This window comes from Lolium rigidum, chromosome 2 (assembly GCF_022539505.1).
Source record: "Lolium rigidum isolate FL_2022 chromosome 2, APGP_CSIRO_Lrig_0.1, whole genome shotgun sequence".
Lineage (NCBI taxonomy): Eukaryota > Viridiplantae > Streptophyta > Magnoliopsida > Poales > Poaceae > Lolium > Lolium rigidum.
In genome coordinates, this window is record NC_061509.1 from 196,515,298 (window position 1) to 196,537,836 (window position 22,539).

Sequence of the window (22,539 nt, forward strand, 5' to 3'; positions counted from 1 at the left end):
CAAATTTTAAGACGAATTAACAAATCATAGCAACCAATCGAAGCTAAATTAAAATGAATGATATCCAATAGAAAGCGCATGATTGCTTCTTTTGTTGATTACAAATTTATAATACTATAGACTAATTCAAAACAAATTTTAGACCTAAAATCTAGAGTATTTTTTAAAAGAGGAAGTACGCACATTCTTCTCCGACTTTGACCTGTAGGAGTTCTACAACACTCATTTTGTGGCTGCCGGCATTAAGTTTCGAACAGGAATGTAGGTAGTAGAAACAAGGCGATTGTGAGGATCGTAAACACTCCTAAAACCCATCTAGGGTTTCGTCCTTTTCATTGACACCGTCGCCGGTCCGCTCCATTTCTGGTGATTTTGGAGCTTTGTTTAGATTATTTTCAGTGTCTTCTTCGAGATGGTGAGATGACGACTACATCTTGAACTGAATAAGATCATTCCCGTACTATCCTTCTCTAGTGGTGTACCTAGCGGGATGTGAAGTTGTGCGCCTCGCGAATCTTTGGAGATCCAATCGGTTTTCGTGTTTCGGCGTAATTTTAGGTCTAACTTTTCCAACCTATGGATCTAATCTTTGGCAATGGTACTTTGGGTCTTAGCATGGCGATTACAATAAGCTTTGGCCGATTCTGGTGCTGGAGGGACCAGGAAGGCGGCAAGCCGCTTCGGTACAAGCTAGCTAGTGTCTATAGTCGTTGCTAGGTAGTCTAAAGACCAATTTAGAATTTTTTTTACTAGATTATTAATAGATGGTGGACTTTTTTCAAAAAAAGAAGCACACAAATCGGTGGCACGGCAGATGATCCAGCGACAAGCAAATGCGGCGTTGCAACGGCAAACAGATCCAGAGGCGTCGAACACAACACAGCCTCGCCTCGCTCGCGGCCGCACGTGAGCCGCTGACCCCCCGGCACGGAGCCGTGCCTCGCGCGGCCGACCGACCCGGCCCGATCGCCGCCGCCGCCGGCGACGCGCCGTGCGCCATAGGGATCTTCCCAGGTCAATGGCATTAAGAATCATGTCTAAAGCTCCACACCCGCTTACTTACGTGCACTTGCGTCTACTTTAATCCCCCACTCTCCCTTCCGCGACACAGAATTACTAGCGAGCAAGCAAGCGACGCATCACGCCACCCTCTGTTCGAAAAGTGCAAAGGAGGGGGCCGTTCACCTGTCACGGCGACTGCTGCAGTTGCAGCGATGCAGCGTTTGGCCTACACGGTCAGGGAAAGAAAAAAGGTTTAGCTTGCTACCTAGGCACAGTGATCCTGGTTCCTGATCACGATGTAGCTGCTGCTGTGAACTGGCTGCCATGATGGCACCATCATTCTCTCTCCCCACTGCTGTCCTTTCTCAGGTCAGGGCCCGAGAAATGCCAACTCCACTACGCCTGCTTGTTCCTTCCGGATCAAGTGATAACAAAAGTGGAGTGTGTGTGGTCCGTGGAAGAGTGAGTGAACCAACTGACCATGATACAATTCAAAGAAAAAAACTGACCATGATAGGCAGAAATCCATATTGGCACCCGGGTCCAGATGCACTCGATAGGTTGGACCAATCAGTCACGTCCAGATCGATGGAAATCTGTGTATTCCCTGCCGTATATGGTCACACATGCTGAATATTAAACAGTGGACTGGGCGCATTGATTGTGACGGTCCGATACTTATTCGCAACGTCCTGGACCAACGTTGACGTTCTTAGACCGCACGCAGCAAGGCCCAACGCGCGGCAGTTAAGACGAGCCAACAAAGTCCAGCTCGGCTCTCGCGTTGGCACTCCAGATTAGATTCATATAGGCATATACGAACGAGAACCTTCCTAACTCATGATCCAAAGCATGTTTCCCTACTAGCTGCGTCCTGATGATTATCTCGTCAACCCTGACGAGTGACAAGGCGCGGTTCCATGTGATCGATCCATATATGTTAACAAAGGAAATAACGGAACAAATAAGGACAGAGCACCAGTGATCTCGTTTTAAAATATCAACAATCAGATTTTTGAGTTCTAAAAAATTCTGAAACAAATTTATATATAGTCAATGATGCATCTCACAAACGAGCAAAATATTGATTTCAAATACTTTCTATTTTGAGGTACACAAAAATGAAAAAAAAAATCATCTAGCTCAAAATAAGAAGAATTTCGGGTTGAGATTTTGCATGATTGTGAGATGTAACACCGGCAATCTCCAGAATTATTTTCGGATTTTTTTTTGATAACTTGAAAAAATGTCTTTTAATTTTTTTACATTGGCAAGAGCACTAGAGCTCGGGAGCGAAAAACATTTTCCGAAAGAATTTGTATACAGTAAAAGAAAAGATTAACAAACGAAGAAAACATCGAGGGTAGACTTGGAGGATGTATAACCTCTGTAACTCATCTGCGTCGCATATACAGTTCCAGCAAATCAGGAATGTCAGGATGGGAAGGTGCAAACCCGAAAGGTTTGCTGGCGTATACGACCAGATAAGTATTTCCGTTTCGGAAGAGGGTGTGTCCCGTGACCAGATCAATGTTGGCACAACCATCTTTGGCACACACAGCTGAGAGGAGAACTCCTTCATCTTAGTGCATATTGCCAAATACACGTTGCTCTCAAATGGCTGTTTCAGGCGCTGTGATCTCTCTAGGCTTCTTCCGTAGAATGACTCCGGCGCTTCCTCTTGAGCGAGATGCAGCACCAGCTGCCGAACTCTCACCTTGTACATAGGACGAGGGGTGGTTCAAGTTGCAGGTGAATCAGGTTGAGTGAAAAAAAAAGTGACAAAATGATCAGTAAGAGATTGCAGAGATCTATTAGGGGCACTGACCTTCGAAATCAGACATATCGACTTCTTGTCCATCAATCTTTTCACCAATTGGCGTGTGTAACGCATCAGCTTCACCATTTTCATACAGAGTGTGATTTCAAGAAAAAGTGAAAAACACCAATGAGCAGAACTATAAGTGTTCTACATTTGGTGCATACCTGTTACAGCGTGCCATGGCCTAAGTGGACAGTCCGTGGATCCGCGGATATGGCAGCAGATGCACTTGTCGCTGAGAGTACTGAACTTCAACATGTCTAGTTGTGCAGTTGAAATGTGGGACATACTTCTTGCATTCTGCTCCCTCAGTAGTATATCAATCGGGTATGCTGCCTGCAAACACACAACATCAATCATAAAGAAAAAATCGGGTTGTTTCATAGCAGGGAGTCAGAGAAACTTACAAGGTCCTTACAGGTAGGGGAGTTACAGTCTTACAGGTCGCGCTTCTTCCACGTCTACAAAGTTGGAAGGGGTGTAACAAACATTGCTGCCATGCCTAAGCTGGAAAAAGTGTAGATCAAATGAAACTGAGTAAAATGATCATGATCATTACGTCTGCTGTAGTCTAGTATATTTAAAGAGGAATATGCTAACGGGAGAGCACGTATAGGAAACTGGAGAGTTTACATGTCGAAAGCCATATATAGTTATCATCCTCCTGATCGAACTTGCAGATCTGTGGCAGCACATCATGTTTAGTAGACAACAGCTGCAGATCAAGATTATCCAACAGAAAATCTGTTTAATGTACAAGAAGTATATCAATGGAAAATGCATGGGCCTCATATTAAAACATGTGTCAGCATGTAAAAATGGACCGACCTGCAGAAAAAGATGACACCCAAACAAATTGATGGTGCCACTCCTCTTGGACATATAATTCTTCAGCTTTTGCGATGGCATGAAGCACTGCACCACACACTCACACAAATTGAATTGTGCAATGTTCTCTATGTTGGCCATTACCCCCAAAAATCAATTTGAAAGTAGTAATACTTCATCGAGGGTGCTAGCAAGTGGCCCATCACAAATATGACAAATGCAATCTGAAAACAATCCTTCGCCAGCTTGCTTGACTCATCTCTGATATCCCTCTTTATAAATCCCTCGGCTGCACGTAGGCTGCGAACCCCTGCTTTGTTCATCCCGAGCAAGCTCTTGATAAAATCGATTGATTCTTCAGTAATGCTGGTGTCCCTTCCCTTCACATCACAGTTGCTGTAGGGAGCACCGAAAACCTTGTGTATATCTTCGGCCCAGAACCTGAGAATCTTATTTTCATTGTTTGATATGGCATGGCGGTGAACATCGACCCTATTCATGGTCCATGCACTAAATTTCAGGCTCAACTTTTGCAGCACCGGCAACTCCAGTATCCCACCGAGTCGATTTCTTTGACATGCAATTCCTTGAACTCGGCAAACCCATTTAGCACCTCAACTACATGCTTGATGGAACTACGAAACATGAACTGGGGTTGGTGCTCAGTTGACTGACCATTGCTGCCTTTGCTTGCATCGTCCTCTGGGAGCTCTGGGTGAATGATGTGCCTACTGTCTCTGGATCCTGTGTCACTGCCGGCATCTGACATACATGTGGCGAGACAAGATCTGCAGTTAGCTTTACGTAAAACTAGAATGGCGATGGAGAAGTTTGAGGCACGATGGAGCTAGAATGACACCCGATTTTACCAATTAGTTCGCTTTTTTTCACTTTTACTAACCATGTAATTCAGTTCTATAGATACTATATGGGATCACACGAGCGCAGACAGACTAGTTAACTCAATTGCACATATGTACCAAACCGTCCTGTCGCAGTAAGACTAGTTAACTGAAAACTGGCCAAACTCCATGCATCTGCTCACAAGATCTTTTCAGCAAAAATTGCTTTCTGTCACCATCCAACACAGCATGTCTATGAATTACTAATCTCCTTATGTTCTTTGTTCTAAGCATAGCAAGACGACTTCTAATGTCATACCGTAGTAACTACAAAGTTGGGTTATCAGCTCATACCATGGCTCACAATCTGTACATTTTTGTCCACCCCAGTGAGTTTGGATCCATTTTCCCTGTCGGGAGGGCGGAGCCGGCTGCTCAGCAAGTCAGCATCCCTAGCCACAGCTTGGATGATGCCCATCACAGATTGACCCTGCTCCACCATCTCTCGCGACCGTACTATCCCCCGCATCCTCCACCGCGCCCTCAAAGATAGAGGCACTGGAAAAGGAGGAGACACGGCCTACTCACTGGATCCAGGGGAAGTCCATTTTGTTGATACAGGTCGCCGGCAAAGTCGTGATCTGCTTCCCGTCCCTGCCGCCGCCACAGCCCCCACCGCCCGCTTCAGAGCCTGGTCGAATCGCCGGTGGTATGTGGAAGCCTGCTCTACTCTTTGCTCGGGGACGACACAGAGTTCACCTGTTCAGATCTGGGAGGCAAACGCCGACGGCCACACGCAAACTTGGACCCGTGGTCTAGGAAGCCCCCAGCAAAGTTGTACCGCGGGTCCAGATGATCACCTAAGAGCATCTCCAACAGAGGCTCTAAACTAGGCGCGCGCTAAAAAAACTGCCAATATACAGCGCCAAACGCGTTTTTCCGCCCTCCAGCAGACGCTGTAAAATAGGTCGCGCTGTAAATATTTTAGTGCGCGCGGTAGTTTGCGCTATCCAAAGCTCTATATTTGGTGCGTCAATCGGCGCGCGCCGTAAGTTGGCTTCTCCACCGCGGGAAGAAAACCGACGCTCAAATCCAAGCCGATGCCATGCCCCGCTCGAGCTCCCCCTCGCCCGATGCGCCATGGGCCATGGCCGCCCCGTCGACCTGCCCCATCTCCCGCCGCGCCATGGCCGACGCACCCAACTTCCCCCATCTCCCGCCGGAGCGAGGCGGCGCGGCCGGAGCGAGGGCGGCGCGGCCGGCACACGGCGTCGGCGGCGTACATCGCGGGCGGTGTCCTGCTCCGACCGCCGCTTCAAGCAGCGCGCGCCGTGGCGTCCGCGTCGCCGGGGGCCGTCATCCGCTCGCTCTTCGTGTCCTAACCCGGCGCTCCACCCCGCGCTCGTCGCCGTCGACGACGACAACCTCGGCCTCGGCCTCGGAGGGCGGCGACGGAGGCGAGCGGTGGCGCCCGGCCGCCGACCTCTCGCGGCGGCTCGACGCGGCCACGCGGACGCGGGACGACGCGGTGGAGGAGACGGCACGGCCGCGGCACTCGGCCGGGCGGAGCCGGAGGCCGAAGCTCGCGCGGCCGCGCACGCACGCACGGATTTCAGCCGCGCACGGACTCGATTGATGTCGCCGCGCACGCACGCACGGACTGATTTCGGCCGCGCACGGGATTCGATTGCTAGCTTGAGATCAATTTCTAGCTATATGGATAATTTACAGTAATTTAGTTGATTTTTCCAGATTTATTTGTGGCGTGTTTGATCTTGTTTGTTGTATGTATGTTGAAAAAACTTGTTTGTGGAGCTCTATTTACAGACCTCCGGTGAAGGGCTGTTTTTGGCTTTTTTGGTTGCGCTGTAAAATAGAGCCTCCGGCGAAGCACGCGCCAGCGTCGCGCGCTGTATCCGGATCCAGCGCGCTGCAAACGACGTTTACAGCGCCAAATTTTAGAGCCTCTGTTGGAGATGGCGATTTACACAAAAATAACCCAAAAGTGGAAGAAAAGCACAGACTGACCCTCCGGCGAAACTATTTCACCAATCTAACCCTTTTGTGTGGCGCCCCTCCCAGGGGCGCCACACATGCCCATGTGGCTCCCCTCCTGCCGGCGCCACCGACCCAGCCGACGTGGCTCCATCGACGCCGAGCCGGTGCGCCCATCCGACGTGGCAGCATGTGTGGCGCCCTCCCAACGGCGCCACACATGCACTTGTAATCCCCCAAAACATACCGTAAGACAATTCCTCCGGGACTTAGCCGTTTTGCGAGGCTCGATGTGTGGCGCCGATGCCACGGGCGCCACACTAGCATGTGTGGCGCCGATGCCACGGGCGCCACACATAGAGGCTCGCGAAAACGGCTAAGGACTTATCGTCCGAAGCCCCCGGATGTTTTCGACCCAATAGTTCATATAGGTTGGCATGTGTGGCGCCGATGCCGGGGCGCCACACTAGCACTTGTGGCGCCGAGTGGAGGGCGCCACACACCGACTTTTGTTAAAAACCTGAAAAATCCTACCAAACTCCAACAGATTACGAGTACAACATTGGACACAACAAGTAGCAATTTCATGACATACACATATAACACTTCATAGGTCACATTGTAGCACGTAGATTCAAACAACAAGTAGCATTACGGACCATGGTTCGAAATGACATAGGGTTCACAAATCGATACTTATGAATATAGAGTTCACAACAACACGTAGCACATCCTAGTTGCGTCCTCGACGTGCCGTCCTCGTGGGCTGCTTCCGGACGGCCATCCTCTTCGTCCGCTGCCTTGGCTGCTCCTGCGTCGCTGCTCCCGCTGCTGCTCGCTCCCTGCTGCTGCTCCTGCTGCTCGCTCTCCTCGCTCGCTCCTGCTCCTCCTCCTCCTCCTCCTCGTCCTCCTCCTCCGAAGAGAACGGCTCGTCGTTCCTCATCCTCGACATAGCTGATCTCCGCGGCGGCCCGTCATCGGTGACAACCTTCTTTCCTCGGTTGACATAATCTTCCGGAGTGTACCGGTTTGGAGCCTTGCCCCTTGGCTTCAACCGGTAAGCCGACCGTTGCTTGGAGGTACGCTTCGGAAGTACGCCTTGACTCGGAATTAGGTCGTCCTCGGGAGGAATCTGCACAAACATGAACACATGAGATTACAAAAGTTGAAATTAGTAAGAACATGTTTCGCAGCAACAAAATAGTCCATACATGTTCTTCGAGAAGAGGAGGATGTAGGGATTTCGCCTTCGCGGCAACCTAGCAAGTTCGCTAACCGCCGCATCTTTCGTGCGGTGTTCCGCGTCATGGAACTCACGGTTACAAAGCCACCGGCACATAATTGCGTACATTCAAAGTTGCTGATCATACCTTAACGAAATTCCGCAACGGTCCGACGAGCTTTTCATCCGTGTGGCTCTGCTCCCACACAACCTCGCACTCCTCAGACTGTTTTCCGGATCTCCTCCCGCTGTGACAAACATAGCATACACAATTTAAGCGAGCACATGGCAATCTAGATGATGTACTAGTTAGTGAGAGAATCCATTACCACGAAGTTCAGCTCGGAAGCAATAGAAGTCGATCTCCCTCTGCGAGCAAAAGTGTCGTGTCGGCTTTGCCCAACCTCATCGAACTGGATGGGGTCGTCCAAGATCTCTTCACGATACGCGCGCTTCACTAACTCGATACGCGTGTTCGATGGAACCACTCGAGGTAGTTGTTGAAAGCGGTGAAGTCGTGAGGCACAATCCGCTCGGGGCCGGCATTCCGTGCCGCTTCCAAGCGGTGTTGGAACGCTGTGATGTGGCCGCTATGATGGATCGGCCAATTTGTGATCTTCCTCCGCCGCTGCCTATCAAGCCCGCAAGAATCAACAAGTTAGTTTGTACCTCTTCTATCAAGAATCTTCCATCGCATGATTCCGAAGTTTACCCGTGAAGCGCCTTGTCCGTGTCTTGCCACGTTGGTGGGCACTCCCGATACAGCCCAAACTGTCTCATCACTCTTTGCGGCCGGTGGTGTTCAACAAGCCACATGCATATGAGTGGGCAGCGCATACGCCGAACCGCGCCTCCTCCGTGCACTTGGGGTTTAGGTCGGTCATCGCCGCGCCAATACGGTAGTAGGTACCATATGGCTCCCATTCCACCTGCAGCATACAATTATTTAGTAGATGCCGGTAGAATCAATCAAAACTAGGATTGCAACTCCGCAGTGATCGGTTACCCGCTCGGCGGTAAGAGTGTCCAACTCCGCGATGTACTGCCCGTACATGACCATTGGATCGCTCGTCATCTCCGAGACATTGTCCCAAAGGTATGCCCAAGTGGGCTCCCGATCGGGAAAGTGAGGGAAATGAGGCCATGGCGTCTCGTTGAGTACCCCGGGACGCCCAACCGATAGGCGGTCCCAGCTCCATACGGAAAGTAGGAGCATGCATCCACCAATACCGCCGCTCCCGGTCTTGCTCCCGGTCCCGCGACAAGTCTTGCTCCCGGTCCTGCGACAAGCTTCGTCCAACTGCGTACATAAGATATTTGGTTACTACTTTGTGTAGCGCACTACTATAGGAAAATAGTACATAGAACAAATCATCACCTGCTCGGTAGAGGTAGGCAAGTGCCGCTGTTCCCCAACTCCACCGGGCGTCCAACACCGTAAGCGCCTTCAGCCAACACCAATGGGCCAGCTTACCCCCACCGTCGAGAAAGAGAGTCCCGGAAATCATGTACCATAAGTACACGCGGGCGTACGTCCTCCGAGTGTCCTCGTCGGCCTCTATGGGGCATTCTCGCAAGTTAGTTCCGATCCAAGTGAAAGACGCGCCGGCGGGAACTCTCTCCTTTGGATTTTCCGGCGGCGGAGGAGCCCTCGCCAATAAGCCCCACCATCCGCCGGCGCCACCCATCGGAAGGCTGTGTTCATACACGGTGGCTCGCCCCGAATAGGTAGTGCAAGGATCATGGAAACATCCTGCCGAGTAGGGGCCATCTCGCCGGCCCTCAAGTGGAAGGTGTGAGTCTCCGGCCTCCACCGGTCGACAAGGGCGGTGAGTGCCGAGGGGTTCATGTGTGGCCCCCCACGGCTTACAAGGGATATGAACGGCATAAGACCGGTAGGCCGGATGAACTCCGTGTACCTCTCGTCATAAGGTATATCCGGTGTGCCATGGTAACGAATCTTCAAAGGGTGAAGATCCGTTCCCCTCTCCGTCATATGAACAGCCCGGTGCTCCCCGTCGTACTCTTCATCCGAAGCCACACCATCCTACATGTATGAGCAACACATACAACATATTATGAGCCATTCATACCAAATATGAGCAACACATACATGAGAATATATCCAAATAAGCCATCACACATACATTCCTAACAAATATGAGTTATTCCATCAAGAATACATGAGAATATATCTAACTTTCGAATCACATATACATCACACATACATGAGAGTTCATATCCAAATACATCACACATATGAATTTCGTAAGACATACCATTCCTAGGCACATAATAGACATATGTAAGACAATAGAATGCATTTGCTAAGCTCCAATTTTGCCTTTCACCACATACATACATAAGGATTTCAACACATACATGTAAAATTTCATTCAACACATCTAGGGTTCCTATATATCTAGGGTTCCTACATATCTAGGGTTCCTACATATCTAGGGTTCCTACACATACACATTCAACACATACATAGCCATTTCAAATCTAGTTTCCATGTCTAGGGTTCATGTGTAAATCTAGCAAGATCTATGAAATTAGTGGATGAATGTGAGGGATTCGAAGGGGATTACCTTGAGGAATGGATGGGGAAGAGATTGGCCGGTCAGATCCGATGAATTTGTGGCCGATTTGTTGGGGGAGAGAGAGAGAGGAGGAGGAGGAACCGCCGGCCGCCTTGGGGAGAGAGGGAGAGAGGAGAAGAAACGAGAGAAGAAGATGGTCGGGCTGGGGGCGGGCGCGGGCGCCACACTTAAGTGGATGTGTGGCGCCGTGGCATCGGCGCCACACATGCTAGTGTGGCGCCCGTGGCATCGGCGCCACACATCGAGCCTCGCAAAACGGCTAAGTCCCGGAGGAATTGTCTTACGGTATGTTTTGGGGGATTACAAGTGCATGTGTGGCGCCGTTGGGAGGGCGCCACACATGCCGCCACGTCGGATGGGCGCACCAGCTCGGCGTCGATGGAGCCACGTCGGGCTGGGTCGGTGGCGCCGGCAGGAGGGGAGCCACATGGGCATGTGTGGCGCCCCTGGGAGGGGCGCCACACAAAAGGGTTAGATTGGTGAAATAGTTTCGCCGGAGGGTCAGTCTGTGCTTTTCTTCCACTTTTGGGTTATTTTTGTGTAAATCGCCGTTGGAGATGCTCTAAACGCCCCATCACCTAGCACCGTTCCCCTCCGTCTCGCAATCATTACTGCTGCGGAACCGTACACGACAACCACGATGTATTCTTCTTTTACTAGCGAGCGTAGCTCATTTATTACTGTTTCATTCATCAATCTCCAGGAGCAATACAACGGTCTAGATAACAGGATCATTTGGACCCGGGAGCCAAAACTCCACTCCCCCATGATAGGGGAATTCCCGATGATAATCACTGCGACGTCGGTGTTGGGCTTGGGTTCGAGTCCCTTTCGATTCTGGACGAGTGTCATGAGGGAGCTCTAGTCCTCGGATAGAATCATGGCAGGTGCCATCGCTCAGGTTAAGGGGTCAACGTCTAGCAATCAGCTGCTTTTGGTGCTGTATCTGCTGATCTCTGATCCCAGATTAGACTCAGAATGAACGACACGGGGTCAGGGTTAGAATACACTTTTCTTTTGCCTCATCCTTTACTTGATGACGAGCTGTCGGCCAGAGGATGGGAGGAAGGCTCTGTATCTCGTACTAGTAGACTGCAACCATCATTACAAGTTTACAACGCAATACTACCTCTCTCAGCAAAGAAGGAAACGAATGAATGTACAATGCTGCGGCAAGTCCAGGCCCATGCTTCTGTGGGCGGCAAGGAATGTATGGCCGGGAGAAAGAATGACTTGAGCCTTTTGGTTTTTGTTGTGCTGTACTCAGGCTTCGATAAAGAATTGGGGTCAAGCTGACGCCTCCTTCAGAGATCAGCATTCGTCTAGCGATATAGCTTTGGAGGCGTCGAGGTAATTCAGCCGGCAGGTGCCTAAAAGGAACTCTGGGAGCTCTTCTTGCGTGTTGCCCTGCATGCGGAAAGGAAGAAAGGATGCTTATGATCAGATCCATTCTCAGTCTTGAGTCGAACAAGGATGCTTTCGTGTATAGGTACATCCGAATCTGCAACAATTAATGTGGAACGGAGGGAAAATGTGACAGATTGGTAAGGTATGCGACAACAATTACCTGTACCAAGAAGGCCATTTCAATCACCAGGTTGTTCAAGTACCCAAGAACAAGGCTCACTACACCTCGGGCCACTGTTGATGAGCCTATATCAACTCCAAGCTGAAAAGGTTGCATTTCAAGATATTCAGAGCTAAATATTTTCAATTGTACTGGCAGTAAACATAGTAGTATTCGTCAAGTCACAAGTAAAATGTTAGCAGATTATGACTGCAGAAGACCGCTGCAATATATGTATTGGTTACTGTAGATTGTGATAAACCAACAGTTAGCTTCCATAATAGTTCAGTCAGATTTTGCTCCATGAAGAAATCTTGAAACAAAATCAGACAAGTGAAAGACAAAATAATCTTGGCCGAGATTGAAACAATTATTTACTAGCGACTGCACTGTTCAAAGAGAACATAACTTGACGTATACTGCTTCCTGAACACAGTATGTATACAAAATATGGCAGCTATCCACATAAATCGAATCAAAGATGCTGATTCCTAGTGCCATGCATAAGACGTACCTCCAGATAGTTGCTTCCACGGAAGTAATTGATTTCTAGTGCTTGACCAATCAAACAAGCTTTCTTGCCCACACTCTGCTTCACAATCCAAGATCCCTGAAATGACATATTCAGAATTTCCAATCATAAACCATCGCGGCTTTCTGTTTAACACGAAAATGGACTTGTAGGAGAAATAGGTACCTTTGAGATATAAGGAATGAGTTTGAATCTCGAATTTCTAAATGTATCATCTCCATTTACAAATGCTTCAAGTAGGGAACCTTTTCCAGCGGGGTATCCATCATATAATACAAAGCTAAGGTGTACGTGGTAGAACCAGGAACCTGCATATCAATCAGGGTTATAAGAAGACATACGAAGCCTCCATACATATACAAAGCTGAAGAAATCCCACCTGTATATTTACAATGAAGAAAAATTTGTTGCCCCCCTGTGCTGCATATTTCTGCAAGAAATTTGGTTGTGATTTTTTTTTTTCTTTTCCATTTGAAGGGAATTACAGGCTCCAGTAGAATACCTGGACTAGTCCTCCAGGACGACCAGCGAGATCATCCTCACGCTTATCAGATTTTATCCAGTCAGCACCTACCATTTGCATTTGTGTACTATTTGCTTTTATCTGTCAAAAAATACAGATTATTTCATCATTACAGATCCCAGACTGTCAATGTGTTGACCGAATTAGCGAAACATGACTATCATTGTAACATATACGATCCCTTATATTCTGCAGATCAAAGACTTGCATCCTAGCCTAGTGAATTAGAATAAAAACAGTACTAAGCTACCTTATGACGATCATGCAAATAGGATTCTCCACGGATTAAGAATGTTGTAGGATCTGTCATTGACCAACTAGAAGGTATTGTACAGCTAGAATCCTTCGGAAGAGTATGTCCATAATAACATGGACCATTATCAGCATCCGCAGCTCCCTGTAAATCGACATACCCTCGCTTTTGGACTAAAATATAGGAAAGGAGAAACAAATAATTAGAGCCCAAAAAAATTTAAAAATACTGAAAACTGTACACTGTACATCAGCCGTAACGCACCTGCAAGATCATGCAACTTTCGTACGAAGACAGCAGCACTGGACAATTTACCATGCCGTTGGTCCTGCCATGTCATTCCAAATATTAGACACATGGAATGTGAAATCGATCATGGAGTTCCCCTGGTTCTCTGAATTGCGCTAACAACATATCACCAACAAACCATTGGCAAGCGTTATCTTTTAAAGTATGAGCAAATTGTGTCATGATATGACTTTGGCACAGAAGAGAAATAATATATTCGCACAATCAAATACTGGCTTGCCAATGGTTTGTCTTTGCAACACATCAGAGAGAAACATTCTCACTTTCTGATGGGAAATATAGAAGTCATAGGACAGGCTAAGGTAAACATGTGACAAGGCAACAGCGACCAACTGAAAAACACTGGCAGTTCTCTGATCAGATTTATCTTTACATTTCAACATCAACACCACAGGGTTAAAGCATACTAATACAGACACAACAATCATTAAACAGTTTTTCTAGTCTAGAGATGAAATGGAAATAAAGGACTATCTTAATCAGTAAGAACGGTAAATCAATTATGTAAGAACCTTCTATCATGCAAACATAAATTCAAGACTCCATATCTAAAGAACTCACCGCAGCATTTGTGCTCTCATCAGAAGACCACATGGCTTCTCTCTGGTCATATTCTGATTCATCTGGGATATCAAAGAACTCATCCGTTCCGTCATTGAGTTGAACAAAGGAACCAGCACTGCTTAATTGCCGGTTGGAACCACCCTGTGATCCTTCTGTTGTGTCCTCAAACCTTTTGCTCTCATTAGCCAACTGCATTTCTATTTTGAGTCGCCCATTTTCACCCTGCTGCAGTCCCATATCCCTCGTCAGCTCACCCGATGAGAACTCAATGCAACCACAGTTTCCATTTTTTGCTCGGAAGAATTCTCGTAGGGCTGGAAACAAATGTAGTTTAGCTTACTGAACACACAGTGGGGGCAAAAATATCAATAACTACAACAAGCAATGATTCCTTGATCTATCACAGAACATGCCTGCTACTCTTCCTAGCATACGTATGGTGATGTATTTTGCGGATGAGGCAAGGAGATAGGACTTCCAGAATTTCCAGTCTATAGCAAGCATATGCTTCACAACTGATTGTCTTCCTTGACTAACTGGTGATATTACATATCCTCCACCTATTATATAAAACCAGATCTTAGTTCATGATAAACAGAAGATAACAATCAGTTTTACTCCTCACAGAGATAACTGAAAAATCAAGCATACATTACTTTTAAGACAGGCACGGATGTAGCCTTTCTCTGGACTGCATCTGTTGTGGAAAACAGAATGGTACAGGATAACTGAAAAAGCATGAGAAGGGTCAGGTCTAGATCATGGCAAGCAGATTATTTATCATTTTCTGTCAACAATAGTACCATAAGTTCCATCATCTTCTCTCCTCCAATACCGTCGAAGTAATAGATCTCTCTTTCTCATTCCCCTGAAAACTAAATATAATATAAACTATTATAACTTAACAATAAAGTGTGCATACAGAAAACAGGCTAGATCCAGCACCAGACCATGGTAGCCAGTCCCCTATTAATTTCTTGTGGATTATGTCTGAATGACCATCTAGGTGCTCAACCACACGTCCTTCCCTCAAACAGAAGTCCCACCTACAAAAACCCTCACTGGTTGATTGGTGGAAGAAGAAACAAATTCACATAGATGTTAATGTAATAATGCCATGCATTTCGTGACATGACATGCAGAGTTCAAAACATACCTAGAATGATTCCAAAGCAGAAAGAACCAAATAGAACATATTGCTTACAAGTTACAAGACAGTAAGTACCATATGCTTTTGTAATACTTTTTCTTATGACCAGTTTTCCTATTCTGGAGCACTTATGCATTTGTTTGGAGTAGATTTACAAAAAAAAGGAAAAACAGAAACTTATTAATAGGGAAACATCTATCTTACTCGGATCTTGATTGACCAAGAGACATTAAAGTCTGGAAGATATCCTCAGTATTCGCATCAACAACACCAACTGCCATTATAGCTGGATGATCATCCCAATACTGGAGAAACAGGAAAAATCAATGTGAGCTCGATAATCCATCAACAAAATATCTTGTTGAGAACATGAAGTACCTTCCCACGTGAGCCACCATCTTTTGCCTCAGTAAACAAACGTAATCCTAAATGCCAGGAAGTCTGAAGTTAGTACTTAGCAGAAAGTTCATTGATAACTTATCTTGCTTGCCCACGCAAATGTGTGGCTAGCTAAGTTTATCGTATTATTTCTCTCGAACACAAACCTATCATATCACAAACTTTGATAACAAAGAAAAATGTGTGCTGTATAAAACAATCGAATTAACAAAGATTCCTCAGAATTGCACTATGGCTTGATCTGGTTTCTCGACTCGTACATCTCTGTAATCTGCTGCGGAACAATTTCAATCTACTCCGCTTTGATGCAGGATGAAAGACATCCAAGAATATTATTTTTTTTGCTACACTATTGTAGCATAATATAAAATTAACATTTTTCTTTTTTTATATAGAGAGAAGTGAATTACAAATATTATAACGATCGAGCCGTGTAATGGAAGACAATCAGATCACGCTGACAATCAGATCATGCTGCTCACGGTTACATTGATCAAAACGGTAATTTGGAAGGGATAAAATGTGTAGTTTATGAACCTAAGATATCTGTATTGTACACTGCTGTACTATGCTCTCAAACTATAAAGGATAATCATAACTCACGACTGCTGACATTTCGTTACTTGTAAATTTGTTTATTTGTATGGCTTCACACTCTTATAGTTTTCTGTCGAACTGTGCTATGGTACCACGATAAGATCTGATCTTCACTCATACCTCAAAGAGTTACGTTTTCATCTTATTTCTTCATTTATTATTACTACATATCTGGCATGTTTATTAGAAGAATACAGCTCCTCTGCTTAAGAAACTTGTGCTGAGACTATCTGAAAATCCAAGTGCACATCTAGAGGAAATAAAAAATGTTCCATTTTGATACCTGTTAGCATCCTGCTTTCTCAATTCACCCCCAAACGAGAAAGACTTGGCCTACTGGCTAGTACATTTGATGGTGTACTAGGCAGCCAGAGTTCGAGCCTCACCACTACCTTAATTAAAAATGATGGGGGTTCCTCCCCCTGTTGGTTTGTCTTTTTTTTTTCAATTCACCCCAAAATCTGACACAAGGCATCTCTTTTTATTAAAAGATCAAAGATGGAAAGTGCACTCAATCATCTTTCAATCCTCCGCCCCTAACAAGTAGGACACCTGTGCTACGCTTTGGAACCTAAAACGATGTCAAATATAGTTTACCCAAGTTATATGTCAAGTTAATTCACTTCGATGGTTTAATTTATCGGGGACGGCAGACGAGACAGTAGCTTGCTCCTATTCTCGTAGGTTTGTATGGTCGCACTTGTGAGGTTGAGGCGAGGAAGAGTAAACCGATGACTACCAAGTCAAATCTTTATAAGTAGGAATGATTATATTTTACAATGAATTTCCCCTACATTTAAACTAATCCATCTTAATCTTCCCCAATGGAAGTTAACCAAACAACCTATAATTTTCTAAACTATTTCCCCTATATATCCTTTGATAAGTACAGGATGAATGACCCACACCATGTACAACTGCAGTGATCTTGGGCTGCCTTCCCGGTGCATCTACTCTCTACCTGTCTGTTGTCTTGGCCAGGTGCTTCAGTCTTTATGTATTACAGGGTCACACGTACAATGAACTCTAGTGTTTATTATACCATCACATAGTTGCAAAATTTTATAAAGCTAGCGTTCGTCTAAATTTGCTGGTACTGTTAAATCTACACCATTACAATCTGGGCAAACCATACCGAGGAGTGTAAATTCCTCTCCTTTTTACTAGATTAGTGTGCTCAAGTGGACATGCATGTTCTTAAGAAGCATATGAAATACTTTTGCTGTTAAATTTGGCTATGTACAGACTACAAGTAAATGTGCATACACCAGTGAGATATGGAGCAAACATGGTAGCTCCTTTTAAGCTTATTTTAATCATATAATAGAGAAGGGAAGAAAAATCATATACTTACCGTTTGTGCAGCCAAATATTGTCCATGCGGAAGGTGCAACAACATCAGATGCCATAGGATCGTTATTAGCAGACGACAATGCAGTCCAATCTGCTAAAATTTTCACACAAAACAAAAAAAGGGGGCTGAAATGACACTACAGAGCACGGAAGAGATTTATTATTTCTATGACAAAATTCAGGCGACAAAAATAGAGTTCTAAAATTTAGTTAGATACTAAGTTGTATAACAATATAACTTGTCCATCACAAAGTATAAGAACACAATACTTACCAATTGAGTGCATGCGGCTACTGCGGCGGCTTAATCTGCAATGATGTAATAGCAAATTAGCCAAAAGACGTGGATATCATCTTTAAAAAAGATCAGCGAAAATGGTATATATATATAATAAAATTTCTAGCCAAAAACTGGAAAGAACAAAGCATGGAGCATTATAACTGCAAAGACCAGCAGTAAAATTCAGATCAAAACATACGTGTATAACCACACAAGTAATACATGAAGGCACGTTTTGACATTCGATAACATTTTTATAAAAATATGATCATGATAAACTATGACAATCACGAGTAATTGAGAATTTTCTAAGATGCACAATTAGGTAAACGTTAAATTCAGGCATGGGCACTTGCATGTTCATCTCCTTTTCCCATCAGTTATAGCTAGACATTTCCTTTAGCTCTACAACCTTGAAACAAGTGTAGCATAAGGGCATGTACAATGCAAGGTGCTTCGAAAAATAAACCTGTTTTTGCTTAAGAGCACTAGTGCTTATACAAGGCAGATGCTTAACTAGGAATCTCTCCTATAAAAATAAGCAAGGCTGCTTACGATGTTCGGTTGCCACACCTAGGGCGACATAGGGGCAACCCTAGCCGCCACAACCTAGTGCCGACGCCTGCTCCCTCCTCTTCTGCGCGACCATCGACCGCGGCAGGCAGTTTCTCGTGGCGGCATCAGAGGTCCTCGGCGGTGGACTTGATCATCGGCGCACGGCTGGGCTTTTCCCCAGGCGTACGGCGGCGGGGCAGGCAAGTTGTGGTGGTGTACCTTGGTCGTCCTCCTGCGGGGCGGCCAATGGCGGTGGCAAGCTGGCAATCCAGTCGGCTACAAGATTGTGGAGGTGAGGCTGCCGGTGAAAACCGGGCTTCGACTTCAGTCATGGCGGACGATGGCTTATGGAAGGCCTCGTCGTTGCAGTCTGCCTCTCCTCTCTTGGGTTGGTCCAGGGGAAACCCTAGATCTGGGTGTCCTGGACAGGACGATGCAACGCTCTAGTGCCCTTCTCCCTCCTGGGGGCATCGTCTTGGAGCAGGTGCTTGCAGGAGGAATCAGGAGGCAGAGCGGTGAATCTACCGCAGTGAGGGCAGCAGGTCTCGGTGGAGTGGCGCAGCAGGGTCTCTGTGATGGAAGCATGTTGGTAGACGTGCACGGGTTGGTGGTGCTGTCTTGCGTCAAGGCGGCATCGACTGCAGGCCTACAAAGGTCCATGTGTTGATCCCTTCTAAAGATCGGCCAGTGAAAAACGGCGGCAGCAGCTTCTAGAGCATGTGCATGTGGTGCGCGCTAAGGGTCTGCTGGACCGGTTTGTGCTCCCGGCTCACCGTTGGGAGGCTTGGTGAGGCCTCCGGATTAGATGGTATGTGTCGGTGTGAGGTCGGGGCACATGGCCTCGATCATGGCCACCCCCACCATCAAGCTTGTAGGTATAACGACAGAGGTCGCCATGAAGGTGGCTTTGGGTTGATCATGTATTCGTTTTTTTCAGGCTTTGTTGAATACTATAATAATAAAAAAAGTTGTGTTCATCATTTTGATAGAGAGGCCAGGGGTTTCAACCTCCTTTTTGAAAAGAACATAAAAATGTTCGGTTTATGTTTATAAGCACTTTTTTAAGCCCCTTGCATTGTACATGGCCTAAGCGGTATGGCAGTAACCATATGTTGCAATCCAGTACAAGATCCATGGCATTCAGTTCCAACATACCACACGGCTTATCTTCAGATAGGAACATGAAATTTCGAACTTGCACAAAATAGGGTGACTATAGATAATAGGATACAAGTGTATCAATGTTTGCTAGCTAGCTCAAACATCTGATAGACCCAGACAAAGTCAAGTTTCTGATTAAAGAAAAAGGTACAGCCAATGGGAAAATGGGGTATACTGAAGTAGAAAAACTAATTGTTTGAACATTAATCAATAGGAAACCAAAGCATGCATAGATTTATGCTGCACATTTTACCTGAAAGCCTGCCATCTTCGATGTGAACAAGCAACAACATGCTCATCATTTCTAGGAGACTGCTCTCAGCAAAGAAATCAAGTTAATATTTTTGCGAACATAACGACAATGGAAAGTTGAAACAATAAAAGAAGAAAAACACCGACCTTTAGGGCAGACTCCATTAAGCACCTGATCCACCTAGCTGCTTCTTCTGAGCTTCTAGCACCCAGCTGCAAAGTATCAGTCAATCAGAATAATCTTTGTATCACAAACCAAAGAAGAAAGAATTAGCTCCAGTGCAAGACATGTGACATGACATTTAACACCAATGCTTACCTTCAGCTCATCATAGTGGTTAGAAGCATTGTACAGTGTGAATATGTAAAAAACCTGTCAACAAAATGATGACAAATAGGCTCAATATATTATTTACATAATTGTAAGTATATAAATGTAATAAAATATATACCAAATAAATGAACTTACACTTCTATGAACACTTTCTCTCCCATTGTCTGTAACGCGTATACAAGAGTCAATTATTGCACTTCTAACAGGATCCTGTACCCAAAAAGGAAAAAACAAAACAAGAAAAACAGTGTCATGTTTCAAAACAACATAGAAGCGGAGTAACCAAAGTTTGCGGCAAAAATGAGGGCAAAATTTAGTACTTAGACTACTTTTCAAATGCAATTCAGAACATAGAATAGCTTATGCATCATTAAAACCAAGCGCTGGCTTGAGGTCACAGTGGTGACCTCACCCACTCGGGTTCGAGTCGCAAGTGCGACTGAATTAAACAGGTGCTATCCACAGCATATAAATCTGCTGGAGAGGTCTCATCTTCTACCGAATGCCGGAGAGCCAAGGGAAGGATCCGTCCCCCTTTGGTCAACGTTTATAGCTTATGCATCATCAATATGGCATTCAAGTTCAAAATTCCCTCCAATGATCAATGTGCTTTCATTGCTAAGCATAACTTGGTCATATAACAAACTATTCCATCCATATCACAAACAGATGACGTTTTGGACATGTCTTAAGTGAGAGCTTGATTTATAACTTTGACTATATATATTGTTTCGAATATTTGCGATATGGAGTGAGCACATACCGTTTTCGCTCATAACTGGTATCAGCATTAAATAACAGACAATTAACTGAGAGGCGACATATGCCGCAAGCCAGGCAAACAGACCAGCCACCATAGTTTAATTGGGCACCACCACCCCGAAATATCATCCTTCTATGCTCTCATTTGATAGAAATAGAAGCAGCCACTACAAAGCTGGTCAGGTGTGACACAATCTTAGCTTCTAAATCCAGAAAACAACTCTTTGGCTCAAAGCTACCCTACCCTTATTTCTTGCACAGTGCGGCACAGGCTCCCGCAATCCTTCCGTCCTGTCTCGGCAAAACATTGATCCAAAAGAGGGCTTCGAAGTAACCCTAACACAACGACATGCCATACTTAGAGAATCGTCGCTAATATCGCACCCGGATTAGGTGTGGCATCCTATTAAACCAAGCTAGTACACGCAACTGTTACGTGTTAACTCAGGCTAGTACACGTAGCTGTTAAGTAAAATCCGAACATTCTGAGCAACAATAGTACTACTCCCAACAGTAATCATGCGACTCCGCGGCACGCGCAAAGCATTTATCATTTATCTCACCTACCGGCCGTTAAAATAACAGAAGCCAAGTCCCTCCGGAGTAATTTTCCCTAGGATGCTACTAGTACCAGCGTTGAAGGCGAATCCGGCTGAGAGGATCCTCTGAAGTCTGAGCACGGCCTAGTATCACCGTAGGAACAAAATCGCTAAAAATCCAATCAAATTTCTCCGAGCGGCAGAGGCGCCCTAGGATCGCGCAGAACCCCGAAAATGTCGCGGAAATTCCCCCGAAAAAAAACGCGAGCCGGGAGCAGAGGACGGGCGGGGGGGAGGAGCAAGGTACCTCGAGCGTGGCGCCGGAGGTGGAAGGCGGCGGGGCGGCCTTGAAGCAGCGGAGCGCGGAGTCCTCGAGGACGAAGTACCTCTTGCGGGAGGTCTGCAGGCCGAGGCGGTTGGATCGGATCAGGTAGAGCCACCCCTCCATCCGACCCTCCTCCGCGGCGCCGGCCTCCGCCACGACGACCGGCTCCGGCCCTCCCATTGATTGGCCTCCGCCTCCGCCTCCGCTCCGGCGCAGGAATTTGGGTTCCGTTCCGTCGGTCGGCGGCCGCGAATCTCCTTTGCGTTGTGGTTGGCGCAAAGTTTTTTAAACTCGGGGCTTGTTCATCTCATCTGGTGCCGGTGGCTTGTAGCCTCGGGGCTCTCTCTCTCTCTCTCGCCTTTCCGCTTTTGTCCTGTTTTGTTCGTTGGTTGCAGTGGAATTGAATTTGGACGCAGAGACAGAGAGAGAACGCCGTGTGGGTCCTGCTCCAATGTGGGCCCGGTGCGTCTTTTTTCCAGGGTTATTATACTGGGCGTCGTGGATGAGCTGTTTACTTCCGGTGCAGCGGCTGCCTGGTGGTGGTGAGCGGGTAGTTGAGATTTGGTTCTCGCTCTCTTTGATTGTGTGACGGAGGGAGATGATGGTGAAAGAGAGGGAGGCCAATGCCAATATCCCATTTGTAATTTTGAACATTTATATTTGATTTTTTTTATCAAAGTTTGAATTATAAATCCCCAAATGAACTACCACTAGAATAGTGGTGGGGTCCCACTTAATATCTTAGCCAAGGGGCAAAGGCAACATTTTAC

The 22,539-nt window shown here is 46.3% G+C and overlaps 1 protein-coding gene and 1 pseudogene across 5 annotated transcripts; both read right to left on the reverse strand.

Moving 5' to 3' along the window:
* Window positions 1–2,361: 2,361 nt before the first annotated feature.
* Window positions 2,362–5,273, reverse strand: LOC124687930. 5 transcript variants are annotated; one of them, XM_047221656.1, is made up of 7 exons: window positions 4,849–5,273; window positions 3,653–4,414; window positions 3,458–3,568; window positions 3,243–3,326; window positions 2,989–3,160; window positions 2,831–2,899; window positions 2,362–2,719 (listed from the first exon to the last, which is right to left on the reverse strand). In XM_047221656.1, the coding sequence occupies exons 2-7, from the start codon at window positions 3,791–3,793 to the stop codon at window positions 2,616–2,618; spliced, it is 681 nt and encodes a 226-aa protein (XP_047077612.1). In that variant the 5' UTR covers window positions 3,794–4,414; window positions 4,849–5,273; the 3' UTR covers window positions 2,362–2,615. The 5 variants fall into 5 exon arrangements, 3 of the variants coding, with proteins under 3 accessions (XP_047077612.1, XP_047077613.1, XP_047077611.1); XR_006998356.1 differs by having other exon boundaries at window positions 3,232–3,331; window positions 3,458–3,539; window positions 3,653–5,273; XM_047221657.1 differs by having other exon boundaries at window positions 3,458–3,539; window positions 3,653–5,273.
* Window positions 5,274–11,310: 6,037 nt separating this feature from the next.
* On the reverse strand, window positions 11,311–22,107 carry LOC124692790 (annotated as a pseudogene).
* Between the last annotated feature and the right edge of the window lie 432 nt (window positions 22,108–22,539).